At 38.7% G+C, this 14,192-nt stretch overlaps 1 protein-coding gene and 1 pseudogene across 1 annotated transcript; both read right to left on the bottom strand.

The window, feature by feature from the left end:
- Positions 1–4,988: 4,988 nt before the first annotated feature.
- Positions 4,989–5,676, bottom strand: LOC136124965 (interferon alpha-1-like). Its single transcript, XM_065879818.1, has one exon. The coding sequence runs from the start codon at positions 5,610–5,612 to the stop codon at positions 5,043–5,045; it is 570 nt and encodes a 189-aa protein (XP_065735890.1). The 5' UTR covers positions 5,613–5,676; the 3' UTR covers positions 4,989–5,042.
- A 4,840-nt stretch (positions 5,677–10,516) lies between these two features.
- LOC136124733 (interferon alpha-13-like) lies at positions 10,517–11,015 on the bottom strand (annotated as a pseudogene).
- Positions 11,016–14,192: the final 3,177 nt, after the last annotated feature.

The following is a 14,192-nucleotide window of genomic DNA, read 5'->3' on the forward strand; positions in this document are numbered from 1 at the left end:
ATGCTCCACATTGAGGACGAAATATAAATTTAATCAGGAAGAATGCAAATAATGTTAAAGAATAGAAGAATTCTTAGCATACCTATCTTTTCTAGAAAATGAAATGAGATTATAGTAGTAATACTAAAAACTGTGATAAAGGGAGAAATTAGGTAAACAGATTATTAAATTTCAATTCTGAAATTGAATTATCAGATTAATTAGATTTAAGATAAAAGATATATCTGATGTTAACATGATGGAAAAACATTTCAATAAATGGTTCTAGGATGATTAGTTAGCAATCTAGGAAGAAATCAGAATAAAATCTCATCTCATACCATATGTGATAGTAAAATCTTGATGGAATGGAGAATTGACAGTAAGATTAGATTTAAAAAGGAGAGAGGAGGCCCACGGTAACCTTGTAAGCTCATGAGAAATAGCTAACCTATTAAAAAAAGTTGGTTATTTTTTAATATATACAAAATTTTAACTTCAGATGAAACAGGACATGGCTACAGAGACTTGCCTGGAAAGATGCCTGAATGAAGCCTGATCTCAGAATTTCCTCACCCAGAAACCAACAAAATAAGGAAAATTAAGTAAAATGTACAAAATACATAAGCAGCCATCAAAGAATGGAAGAGGAATAATATTTGAAAAGTGTTAAGACATGAATTAGGGAGGAACAATGGAATAACTCATTTTATATGTCAGCTTGGCTAGACCATGGTACCCAGATACTTGGTCAAACACTATTCTAGATGTTTCCGTGAAGGTAGGTTTTACATGAGATTATAGGAATTTGACATTTAAGTCAGTAGACTTTAAGTAAAGCATATTACCTTCCATATTACAGGTGGGCCGCATCCAATCAGTTGAAGGCCTTAATAGAAAAAGACTGACCCTCCCAGGAATAAGAAGGGATTCTGCCAGATACTGCCTTTGGACTTGAACAGTAACTCTTCCCTGGGTTTCCAGCTTGCAGCCTACCCTGCAGATTTTGGACTCGCCAAGCCTCTACAATCACCTAAGCAAATTCCTTAAAATATCAATCTCTCTCTTTCTCTGGTTCCCGCTGGTTCTGTTTCTAGAAAACCCTGACCAATACAGGCTGGGAAGCCAAATGTTTCCAAGCCTTCTCCATCTGCTGAATGTTTCTATCTGCCCCTCCTCCAGAGGGGAGAACAAGATAGCAAAGGACAAAAGTCTGTTGAAATTTTACTACGGCCCTGGCCAGCGCCAAGTTGGAGAACAGCAAATCCAAATGTTGAGTGAGTAACCTCAGGAAGAGATTGGAGACACACACACAGTTGCAGGCCCTCCCTGCTACCTTAGCAATTTACACATACTCCCCAGTGAAATACCTCAATGAAGATATTGATTACAGAAATTCCTCTCAACTTATACCAAAATTGATACATTTGAATTTTAAAAAATGTCACTAAGCTCTCAGATACTATTCATTCACGCTTCTTAGTTTCTCTCTTTTGCTACCTAGGCAGAATTTTTACTACTGAGTACAATAGATGTCAAGATTGTTATTCAAAGTGGCAATGAGAATAGTTTTCTATTTAATAATAGTTGAAGTCTCATATTTGGAATAAATCTTGAAACTAAAATTTTATTTTTGACAGTTGTTTAATGCATTATAAACCTGAGGTTTTCCTGGTTATCACTGAATTCCATGTCCAGGTTGGCAGCTCTGCCTGTTTTGTTGTACGTGGAAGGAGTAATTCAAAGGGAGGCTCTGGTCTGCATAGTGGGCTGTAGGCAGGGAACACATCTTTGTCCCTTTGCCTGATCCCAAAGAGTCCATGCCCTGCCTGAAGCCAGAGACTCTGGAGACTCTTTTTCTTTGTAACAGAGAGTAAAGAAACAAGTTTATGACAGCATTAAAATTAATTAGTGCCAAGAAGAAGCCTTTTTGTAGCATGAAGGGACATCCCCAGGAAGTGGTAGGATTTCCACATAGATCAGAGGCCTGTCCTCCAGTCTTGGTCGCTGCTCTTGTTGCACTTAGCCACCTGAGGGCTGTCTTCCCTGAGAGGAGTTTCATCTTCCCACCCATAAGCTGGAACCTGCTTTGTTTCCTTTTAGCTACAGCTACTATTACATCATACTCAGCTGAAATTAAGGAAAGCCTCTCTTGCAGATGTTTCTACAAAACCTAGAGGTTTTATTTAACTTTTGCTTTCTACTTGTGTTGTTCTGCTTTTTAGGAAACGATTAAGCTGAAAAAATAGCAGAAGGGAGTTGTGTGCATGGTGAAGAGTTTAAGTGAATAAGAAGGATGGTGTGGGAATTTCTACCTTGGAGGGGAAGGAAATATTGTGATATGGGAATGTATCCTGGAATGCTGAGAGGGAGGGAATGTGCCAGGTGCCAGAACCATTAAATAGATAGCATGTTCTTCTGCCATTTATCTAAATATTTATTCCTGTCTCTCAGATATCAATACAAGCCACCATTTCATCTCTGAATGTAAACAAGACACTTCTTTGAAATGAGGGACGAAATGACAATTTTTCAACCTTCTCTAAAATTCATGACAGAATTCTGTTTTTTTAGGCTGCCTCCTTTGGAGGTCAGTTACTGAAAAGTAGGTCACAGTTCCTGAGAATTTTGTAGAAAGAGACATATAATATTCTCATATACAACTGTCTGAAGGAAAACAGGAAAAAACCTAGTATATTTTAATTCCTTACTCTAATATATGATGCTAAATGCTTTAAAAAGCATGAGTTCATTTAATATTCATAAAAAATCTATAAATATTTTGAACCCATTTTATTTATGGAAAAACTGAGGCTTAGATTAAGTGAGTTTCACGACATAACACGTGTACAAGCAGAATGGAATTTCAATGAAAAATTTTTTACTGTGAGTTACGGGTGATTTTTTGAGCTTTGTATTCTGGATTTCTGTTATCATTGTTAAATCTGTTTTTACTCCTGAATTATACACAACACTCTCTTGCTCTATGGACTTCCATGGTTCATGTTATATTTTCAGACGGTTTTGACTATTTTTTTTCCTTTACCTTAAGTATTGAGAAAAAGGTTGCCTGATCCAGTTTCCCACTTTCCTTTTTTGAAGGAAGTCTGTCAGTCTTTATATTCAGTATAATCTTTGTTATTTTGGAATCCACAGAAGATAGTGATATTCATAAAATTAGGAAAAATTACCAAGTAGTAATATAAAAGAATTCTTTTCATATCTAGCTCTAATATAAAATGAAATGTGTGTAAAGTTGCTGTAGTAACCAGTGTCACAATGATGAAAGTTAAGTAATGTAACTAATAAAGCCAATAATTCCAGGAAACATTACATTATCAGTAGTAATTAGATTTTTTGATGAGGGATTGAATTAGTTATCTATTCCTGCCTAATGAATTTTTTTTTTTTTTTTTTTTTTTTTTTTGCGGTACGCGGGCCTCTCACTGTTGTGGCCTCTCCCGTTGCGGAGCACAGGCTCTGGACGCGCAGGCTCAGCGGCCACGGCTCACGGGCCCAGCCGCTCCGCAGCATGTGGGATCTTCCCGGACCAGGGCACGAACCCGTGTCCCCTGCATCGGCAGGCGGACTCTCAACCACTGCGCCACCAGGGAAGCCCCTGCCTAATGAATTTTTTAAAATGATGAGCAGCTTACTGATATACAAAGTAGTATTAACTTAGATAAATTATCATTGTAAGTAATTAAGTCATGATTTAAAATAAATACAATATTAAACACATTAATATGATTTGCCAGTACATCGATTACATAAAATCATTTAGAAAAAAGATATACTACGTAAAAAGGAAAACTATGCACAGAAAAACTAACCGACGTTACTTACCAGATCCTATACTATTTCCTTCTCTACCTCAGAGTCACTAACTTCTCTGATTTACGCTTCTACCTACTCCATGTGGTTTCCGCTTATTCACTCCACCAAGCCAAATCTCATTAAGGTTGCCAATGCCATCTATATTCCTGATGTGGTATGTAGTTTGAATCCACATCTTCCATGAATCCACTGATTTCTTCTAAGCACCTTATATTCTTAAATACACTCTTATCACTGTTCTCTGTTATTGTCCTTGTAATGTATGGCCATTCCACCTCTGTTTCCTTTGTGGCTCTTCTCTCCCCTCACTTTAAAGGTGAAAGATCCTCAGAATCAATTTTAAGTCTTTTTCTCACTCTTCACTATCTCCCCACACAACTACCTCCATTTCCGGCTTTCATTTGCCAGATAAGGTACCTCCAGCTACAGCATTCCTTTTAAATTATAAACTCACATATCCAACTTACAAATGACATTTGCACTTAAATGTCTTCCAGTCAACTAGAGAGGATATCTACTGCTTTTATTTTTATTTCCTGACATTCTCCACTCTTGCTTCTGGTGAGAGAATTCATTTGTTTTTCCTTCTTCTCATTAATGCATTAAGTATGATTATTATTTTTAGATTTCTTTCCCTTCAAAAATCAAAGAAACAAGAGGGCAGGAGCTGTATTTGTTGTGTTCACCTTTATATCCTGAGGGCAACATCCAACCTGGCTTACAGAAAGTCAGTTGTTACTTTTAATTTGAATATAATGTGATGGGTAAATGAATTGTGACATCCATTTCTTTAATCAAGTTGCACAATCAGGCTTGGTGTTTCTTTTTAAAGAATAAACAAATACAAGAAGTTTGCTATAATAAAAATTTAATAAATAAGACAAAATAAACTAATTATAAAGAACATATTTTATTATATTACACAATTTAAGGTACACAAAATATTATAAAAATAAAAATAAATCTTATAAATAGTCAAATAAATAAATAGTAAAATAGATAAATATTTAAGTACATAAATAAATATATCAGCATGGGCATCTGTGAGGGACTAGTACCTGTAGAGTAGAACATCATGTTGCTTAATATTCCTGAAAACACTTGACAAATTAATTCAATTCAGGGCATGAGGAGAGCAGAAATGAGAGTCTTTGACATGGCAGCACAGGTGGAAGTGTGGTCTCGTTAGGCAGTGAGAATCATTTCCGTGTTGAACCAGGTGTGTGTCATTCCTTCCTCCTGAGTCTTTCTTGCAAGTTTGTTGATGAAGAGAAGGATCTCATGACTTCTGCTCTGACAATCTCCCAGGCACAAGGGCTGTACTTCTTCTCTTGCAGATAGACAGTGATTCTGTGGAAGTATTTCCTCACAGCCAGGATGGAGTCCTCCTTCAGCAGGGGAGTCCCTTCCAGCCCCGCCTCCTGCATCAGACAGGCTTGCAGGTCAGTGAGCTGCTGATAAAGTGCAGTGCAGAACTTGTCCAGGAGGGTCTCATCCCAAGCGGCAGCCGAGCCCTCTGTGCTGAAGAGCTGGAAGGTCTGCTGGATCATCTCATGGACGACAGCGATGGCTTGAGCCTTCTGGAACTGGTTGCCACCAAACGCCTCCTGGGGGAATCTAAAGTCATTTCTGTCCTTCAGGCAGGAGAAGGGGGAGATTCTCCTCATTTGTTGCAGGAGCATCAGGGCCCTCGTGTTAGCCAGGCTGTGGGTCTGAGGCAGGTCGCAGCCCAGAGAGCAGTTGGAGTTGCAGCTGAGCAGCACCAGGGCCAGGAGTAAGGACAAAGTTGGGGCCATCGGGGACCCTGCAGATGCTGCCGGCCTGGCAGAGGTGGGGACTCAGTGAACCCTGCTCTCTAGGTTCTCTGAAGACCTTCCTTCAGGCCTGGGTCTTAAATGGGAACCCATTCGTTTCCATTTTCTGAATGCTCAGTCTTACTTTCTATTTCTGTTTTTGCTTTTCATTTTGCACTCTCCAGATGAGTTAGGACAACATTTCTCAACCTTTTTTTCATTATTGCCTCTCTTTCCTCTGCCCACAGAGCCTTTTTAGATAGTTTTTTCCTAATTGCCCCCAACATGAAATTTTGATACCACAGATATACTGTGTATCTATTTTTGTACTCCATGTGTATCTTTACTTTATACATAGAAAAAGAAAGTGAAAATCTTACTCTTTCTATTCAGTGCAGGGTTAAGAATACGTAAAATTTTAAGCTATAATTTAAATTAAAAGCTATTGAATTTTAATTTAACATTATAACTAAGTTTTCAAAGTGATTTTAATGTAATATATTTACTTATATAAGTAGGAATGTATCAAATTATATATTCAAATAAAATTTAGATACTTTATAATAATACCAGTGTACAGACATACTTAAAAATCATTCAAAGCTGCTCAAAATCATAGCAAAACTAAATTATTTCTTTAATATTTATTTTTAGGTACTTAACTTTTAATTTTGCTTCATATCAGAAAATAATTTTTAATTACACTGACTGCTAGATATTCATCTAGATATTGTCAACATTTTTTTCTGTTTATCACTTGCCATAATTATGGATGTGTTGAACAACTTTAGTAGAATTAAATAATAAAATATCATATTTTTTGTATTTTACTTACAAATACAATTTACGACTTGTATTTAATTTCCCAATCCCAAATCACGCTGACCCTCAAACATAAGCAACATCCACAAGACAGCCAATGGCTGCTCGTAAGTATGTAAAGGCCACCTCTCACAATATGACTTTGAGATCAAGAAAATGATGGCGAGAAAGTCCTCCAATGAACCATCAAGTCACCTTCGGTCGTAATACTGATTTGTATACAGTGTGTTTACCTTCCCTGAAGTCAATGTCAATACTTCTTTTATGTATGATACACACAAAAAAATCTCAAAGACAAAAATGAATACAAAGGAATAAGGTTTTGTAGTATCAGGTTGAGTTTTGGAGTGCCACAAACCATTGTAATAGCAAGATTTGTTCATACTCCTAAAAACTATGTTTGCACCCATGGAAGCAGTATCATCCCCAGTGAGAATGCATGATTTAGCAATCATCACCAATTTGAAGGTTACTCTGTATTTTTGCATTAAATTTCAAATTTCCCAAAGACTGTCAAAGGTTCCAATCCAAGTCTATTCAAACAAAAGGAAACCGTCTTTGTAATTAATTGAGAACTGGATAAATATTGATTGGTATTATGGAAAGAATTAACTTTCAACTCTGATCATGAATTCTTTTATTTTGCAGTGGATGTTCTGTGGCCTCAGCCCTCTCCAATTCCGATCTTTCAATAAATAATAGGTATGTGACCATCTTTGGCAAATCAGCTCTGTAGCAATTGGACTCTGTCGTATTCTCTGTGGTATCCTCGGCACCAGGCCCAGTGTAATCACGCAACAGGTACTTTTAACTAAAGCAGTTTCTCAGATGTTCTCCTCCCACTGGAAGGCAGTTACGAATGACCAAGCTATTTTCCTTTATCACGGTCATATTTGCTGGAATTATAATAGACAGTGGCTAGTATTCCCACTCTACTCCTACTGGTATCAGTCATGCCTACTGAGTTTGTTGCTAAAACCACTAGGATTCTCTTTCCTTCAAGGTGCATATGGCTCTGGGGATTCAAGTTGTAAGAGCAGCACAATTTTCAGCCTTTGCCCGGCACTCTATTAAACTCAGGAGGATGGCCTCGTCGCTAATTTGTCCTCTACTAGGTCATGACATAAAATAACCAGCTTGGTGTCACATACAGAGCCATGTATCTGAACTCAAACTCTCCCTGATTCACACAGGTCACAGCAGCCAGACAATTTGCCACATTACTCTTTGGTGGATCTTTACTGATGTGACAATTACTACCTATATCCTGAGATTCTTTGGAGACTCCTCACAAGGAATGATGAATGATCATTTTCATCCTGTATCTTCATTCCCTTCCATGGGACGATAGGCTCCATTCCCGATTTATTTCCAAAATTTGACACATAATAATTAAAGCATTACTGCAGGTCGAAAATCAAGGGTTTGGATTCTGAGTCCTTGGCCTGCTCTTTTGGCCTGATAAATGGCTCATTCTTCTTTATTTACTCAGCATGAATATATTCTCTCTTCTAGATGCCAAGCATGTAGGTTTAAATGACCTTTCTGGTTTGAATATTTCAGTCCCCCCGAAATTATTAGTTTGAAGTCCTAACCCCCAAAGTGATTGTATCAGGTGGCGGACCCTTTGGGACTTTATTAGGGTGTGGGGATGGAGGCGTCACAAATGGAATTAGTACCCTTATAGAAGAGGTCTGAGATAAATGCCTCCCTCTCCTGCCCTGTGATGAAACAAGGAGAATTCTGCAGTGTGAGACCTGAAGCAGGCTCTCACCAGAACTGGACCACGCGGACACCCAGATCTTGGATTTCCAAACTCTAGAACTATGAGCAGTACATTTCTGCTCTTTACAAACTACCCAGTCTATGCTATTTTGTTGAAGAAGCCCAAGTATTAATACATGACCTGATCTATTGTATCCTCGGAATACCTCCCAGAAGTCTTTAAAATACCTAAAGGGAGAGATACCATCTTACCCGACCCCGTTTCCTAGACAGCTAGTCCAGTCCCTGTCATTTCAGGAGCTTGATCCATACTCATGATGATAATAATAATAGGAGAAGAAATAGTACCAACATAGATAGATATGATGTGAGAGGACAATAATCTACAGAGAATTTGTAAATTCTTCATGGTTCTACAAGGGAAGTGATAATGGAATATTGTGTGAGATATTTTTTGAAGATCGTCTGCAGGAATGTTTTCTTCAAGTTTGTATTTCCAATATTTAGAAGATCAGGATGAGAATCACAGGCTTGGACACAAATGGAAGGCTCGCTCTCCACTTTTTCTTCAGTTATCCTCAAGTACTTGCAAGGAGCTGCCTGATCATACTTTTCTCGTCTCCCTCAGGAAATAAGGAAACAACTTGTAATGTGTCTACACTTGTGGATATTTTCCTTGTAGGCTATGCCTTTGGGCATCAACTTGAATGCTTCTTTCAAATAGTCTATGTTGCTGTGAACTCTGAGTGACATCCATGTCATCTTCTCCAAGCTGAACTTGTGGAATAAGAATTTGAGTCTGATTGCAGGTTTTTTTTTCCTTCTCTTTATTCCAGCCAATGAACAATAAAAATACATGAAATCATAATATCACTAAGTCTGAGAATAAACATCAAAACTTGACTGTTTTCTTTCTTTTAAGGCAGAACTAGGGGATGAGATTTTTTATTTTTTAATTTATTTTAAAAAACTTTTTATTTCATACTGGAGTATATTTGATTAACAGTGCTGTGCTAGTCTCATGTACAGCAAAGTGATTCAGCCACACACATTCATGCATCCATTCTTTCTCAAACTCTCCTCCCATCTAGGTTGCCACATAATATTGAGCAGAGTTCCCTGCTACACAGTAGGTTCCTGTTGGCCTCCATCCCAAATATGGCAATGTGTACATGTCAATCCTAAACTCCCCAACTATCCCTCCCCCTCCCTCTTCCCCCCAGGTAACCATAAGTTCATCTCTAAGTCTGTGAGTCTGTTTCTGTTTTATAAGTAAGTTCATTTGTATCATTCTTGTTTAGAATCCCCATACAAGAGATATCATATATTTCTCTTTCTCTGAGGGTCAGATTGTTTTTTTTTATACACCTTTATTGGAGTATAATTGCTTTACAATGTTGTGTTAGTTTATGCTGTACAACAAGGTGAATCAGCTATATGTATACATATATCCCCATATCCCCTCCCTGTTGTGCTTCCCTCCCACCCAGATTGTTTCTTAATGAAGTGTGTGCAAGCAAGAACATTACTTGTTCCCCTCCACCCACACTCAGAACTTCATTAGGACAAATAGTGTAAAGATGAAAAGTGGACTTATGCACTGAACTTGTTTCCTTGACGATTAATCATCCAATAGTTTCCCAACTTCTTTGCAATTAGTTTCCCACGAGGATAAATCCAGGCTATGTAATATGAGCAGAAGAGCTCTTGCCCTGTATAGCCCTGGCCCTTGAAAACATCCCATGTGATCCACCAGACTTTTTACCTTTACCACCGAGTGGAGTAGACTCAAGTACTACAGGCAAATTTGGAGTCACCTGTTGATACTGGAAAAATCCTCAAAACAGTGGGTACCCATGTCTCCGAATCACTCTTTGGAGGAGAGCAAACCAGAACATCCATGTGATCAGGAATGCCTGCATTGTGCTCTTATACCAGGGAAACATAACATTCTATTAGATCAAATTCCTAACAGCTTTCGGTTTACCTGTTACAGCAGCCAGCATTAAGTTAACTGACAAATATCTCTAACACCACACTATCTGAAAAACCTTTCTATAAAAAAAGAAACTTCATATGTTGAAAATAGCAAATACCAGCCCAAAACTTAAAGTGATCTTTTAAATTACATTATAAAATTATACAAGAAACAATGTATATAATGTACAATTATTTATACAAGAAAAAATGTCTACACATTTTTTTAAAATCAAGATTTTCATTTCAGACATTTTTCAACTTGTGAAGAAACGTGAGTTGAGATTGCTTTGGAGCACTCAGCAAACACTAATGTAATTGAATTAAAAAGTGTCACAAGTATAAAAAATATTCTGTATTTGTTGGCAATTCTTTGAGGATTCTTACATGAGGGAAAGGCACTTTTCAATTTCCACTCTGACAACCTCCCGGGCACAGGGGCTGTATTCCTTTGCCTTCAGGTAGACATGGATTCCATGGAAATACTTCCGGGCAGTAAGTCCCAAATCAGGACAATCCAGATTGTCTTCTTCCATCTGCTCTAGTCAGTCCAGCCTCTCTGATCAAGGCTAGGGAAGGGTTTATCGAGGAGGGTGTTGTTCCAACCAGCACGGCTGTCCTCTGTGTTTAAGAGTTGGAGGATCTGCTGGGGCATCAGATAGTGGTAGCAGGAGCCTTGAATCATCTGGATTTGAGTGATACTCTCTTTTTTTTAATTTTTTAAATTCGCCAAGCAAATTTGAAGTCGGCTCTGTCCTTTAGGGACCACTGAGAGGGGATCCTTTGCATCTGTTCCAACTGTTGGAAGACTTTCTTGTTGTCCTGACTATGGCTCCTAGGCAAGTTCCAGCCAAGAGAGCAAGCACGGATGGAGCAGAGCATCACCCTGCTACTAGCAAATAGAACTAGGCCATTGAGAATTTGAGTGATTCACTGGACGGCCGCCAGGGGGCGCGCGGGAACCGCTAAACAATTAGCTGGAAGGTTCCTTCCCGCTAAACAATTAGCTGGAAGGTTCCTTCCCTGGAACTGTGGACAGCGTCCTTCCCTAGGCGGCCGGTAGAGGGCGCAGGGTTTGTTTGGGAAACGCCGACTATTGAGTTTGCCGTCTGCCACTGTCTCCTGCAGCTCGAGAGGCAGGGCGAAAAGTAGTCACTGAGGCTGCTTTAATAATCAGCATAGTGCGCGAAACACCTTCGTTTTCTCGGTGCTGAGTGTTGAAGAGGAAGCCTTGTCGCGGCCTCGCCAGAGACATTTTTGTCTGGTTGGGAGCCGGAACCTTGCATTTTCAGGCTTCCCCTGAGTTTTGCGCTTTATTTTCTCACAGAAACTTGAGTGAGGCAGTTTTGGGGGAAAGAAGCCGTTTTCCGAGCGGTCTGAGGTGGGGAATCAGAGAGATTCCCAGCCTCAGAGAAAGGGGAGCTGATTTTTCAGATTCGGGCTCGTTTCTGGGGCGAGACAGCGAAGGCTCAGAGAAAGGGGAACGCGGCGGCGGCGATGGGACGACGGGACGGTGCTGGGGACGCCCTGAGGGGTGAGTCGGGGCGCGGCCACCACCGGGGCCGAGGACGCGGGAGCTGAGCGCCCCTGTAGATGCTCTGGGACTTTCTTAGGGTCTTTCAACGATACAGCGTTAAAGTGAGGGAGAAAGTATTGAATATCTGAAAAGTAGGAATATTAAAAAACAGCATTTTACTTTTTATATTTTAAAAGTAATGTTATATTTAAATTAATTCATATTATATTTAATTTAAATTAAATATTTTAAATGTTTCATGCTTTTACAATATATTTATATTAAAATATTTTAAATAGTAAGCATAGAAGATTAAAATATATTTTAATATTAAAACGTGGGTTATTAAACTTTATTTAAACTATATTTTCGTTATACTAAAACAAGTATTTAATATAGTTTTACTTTTCTATATTTAATGGAAGCAAAATCAGTGATATTTTCAAGATTACTTCTTCACTTGTTTGTAATTGACGGAATTACCATGTTTGACAATTTCTAATGACCCCGTGATAGTCTTAACTGATTTGGTTTTTTTTTTTTAAAGATGTTGGGGGTAGGAGTTAATTAATTAATTTATTTTTGCTGTGTTGTGTCTTCGTTTCGGTGCGAGGGCTTTCTCTAGTTGTGGCAAGCGGGGGCCACTCTTCATCGCGGTACGCGGGCCTCTTACTGTCGCGGACTCTCTTGTTGCGGAGCACAGGCTCCAGATGCGCAGGCTCAGCGGCCACGGCTCACGGGCCTAGTTGCTCCGCGGCATGTGGGATCCTCCTAGACCAGGGCTCAAACCCGTGTCGCCTGCATTGGCAGGCAGATTCTCAACCACTGCGCCACCAGGCAAGCCCCTTAACTGATTTTTAACTCATGTTCCTGAAATGTCTTTCCCAGGAGCTCACTTTGACTATATGGTTAGAAAGAACAGTTGCTGTGTACAAGCAACTGAGGACATTTAGCAGGTCAGACTTTTTCATTTTCTTTAGTAAGAATTTTATAAACTAAATGGAATTTGCCCAAATTTCAGTTGCATCATGAAGGCTTACTTTGTAAGACTCTCAGGGACCTGCAAATGAAGGGTGATTTCATTTGTTTATTTAAATTTAAAATTTTGGTATTTTGTTCCTCGTGCATGTTTTGGTATCAATTTTCATTTTAAAATATTACATTGAAACATTCTTTATCTTGATGACTTAGATTTGGTGCCTCTTTAACATTCTGTGTTTAAGGGAAGTACTAGCTTACTTTACCCTAACACTGACCCAGGAAATAGCTTTTGAATTAGAGTATTGTGCTGTTCCATGGCTGAAAATCTAGGACTGTTTCATTTCTCATCACCCTCTCATCCATAAATATATTTCTTACCATTTTCCTGGTCTCTACAATATTTTAATGTCTTTTTTTTTAAGGAAGAAAAAAACCCTTTTACTGCCTTCATCTGATTTCCTCTCCCCCCACCCCCTTGCCAATGGTAACCACAAATTTGATCTCTTTTTTTAATAGGGTTTTTTAAAAAAACATCTTTATTGGAGTATAATTGCTTTACAATCGTGTGTTAGTTTCTGCTTTATAACAAAGTGAATCAGCTATGCGTAGACATATATCCCCATATCTCCTCCCTCTTGCATCTCCCTCCCACCCTCCCTATCCCACCCCTTTAGGTGGTCACAAAGCACCGAGCTGATCTCCCTGTGCTATGTGGCTGCTTCCCACTAGCTATCTATTTTACATTTGGTAGTGTATATATGTACATGCCACTCTCTCACTTTGTCACAGCTTACCCTTCCCCCTCCCCATGTCCTCAAGTCCATTCTCTACGTCTGCGTCTTTATTCCTGTTCTGCCCCTAGGTTCTTCAGAAGCTTTTTTTTTTTTTTTTTAGATTCCATATTTATGTGTTAACATACAGTATTTGTTTTTCTCTTTCTGACTTACTTCACTCTGTATGACAGACTCTAGGTCCATCCACCTCACTACAAATAACTCAATTTTGTTTCTTTTATGGCTCAGTAATATTCCATTGTATATATGTGCCACATCTTCTTTATCCATTCATCTGTTGATGGACACTTAGGTTGCTTCCATGTCCTGGCTATTGTAAACAGTGCTGCAGTGAACATTGTGGTACATGACTCTTTTTGAATTATGGTTTTCTCAGGGTATATGCCCAGTAGTGGGATTGCTGGGTCAAATGGTAGTTGTATTTTTACTTTTTTAAGGAATCTCCATACTGTTCTCCATAGTGACTGTATCAATTTACATTCCCACCAACAGTGCAAGAGGGTTCCCTTTTCTCCACACCCTCTCCAGCATTTATTGTTTGTAGATTTTTTTGATGCTGTACATTCTGACTCATGTGAGGTGATACCTCATTGTAGTTTTGACTTGCATTTCTTTAATAATTAGTGATGTTGAGCATCCTTTCATGTATTTGTTGGCAATCTGTATATCTGCTTTGGAGAAATGTCTATTTAGGTCTTCTGCCCATTTTTGGATTCGGTTGTTTGTTTTTTTGATACTGAGCCGCATGAGCTTATTGTATATTTTGTA

The sequence above is a fragment of the Phocoena phocoena genome, chromosome 6, assembly GCF_963924675.1.
Source record: "Phocoena phocoena chromosome 6, mPhoPho1.1, whole genome shotgun sequence".
Classification (NCBI taxonomy): Eukaryota; Metazoa; Chordata; class Mammalia; order Artiodactyla; family Phocoenidae; genus Phocoena; species Phocoena phocoena.

What these genes read in the sequence shown, in the direction of transcription:
- LOC136124965 (XM_065879818.1), bottom strand. Translation starts at nt 5,612, where the DNA reads ATGGCCCCAACTTTGTCCTTACTCCTGGCCCTGGTGCTGCTCAGCTGC.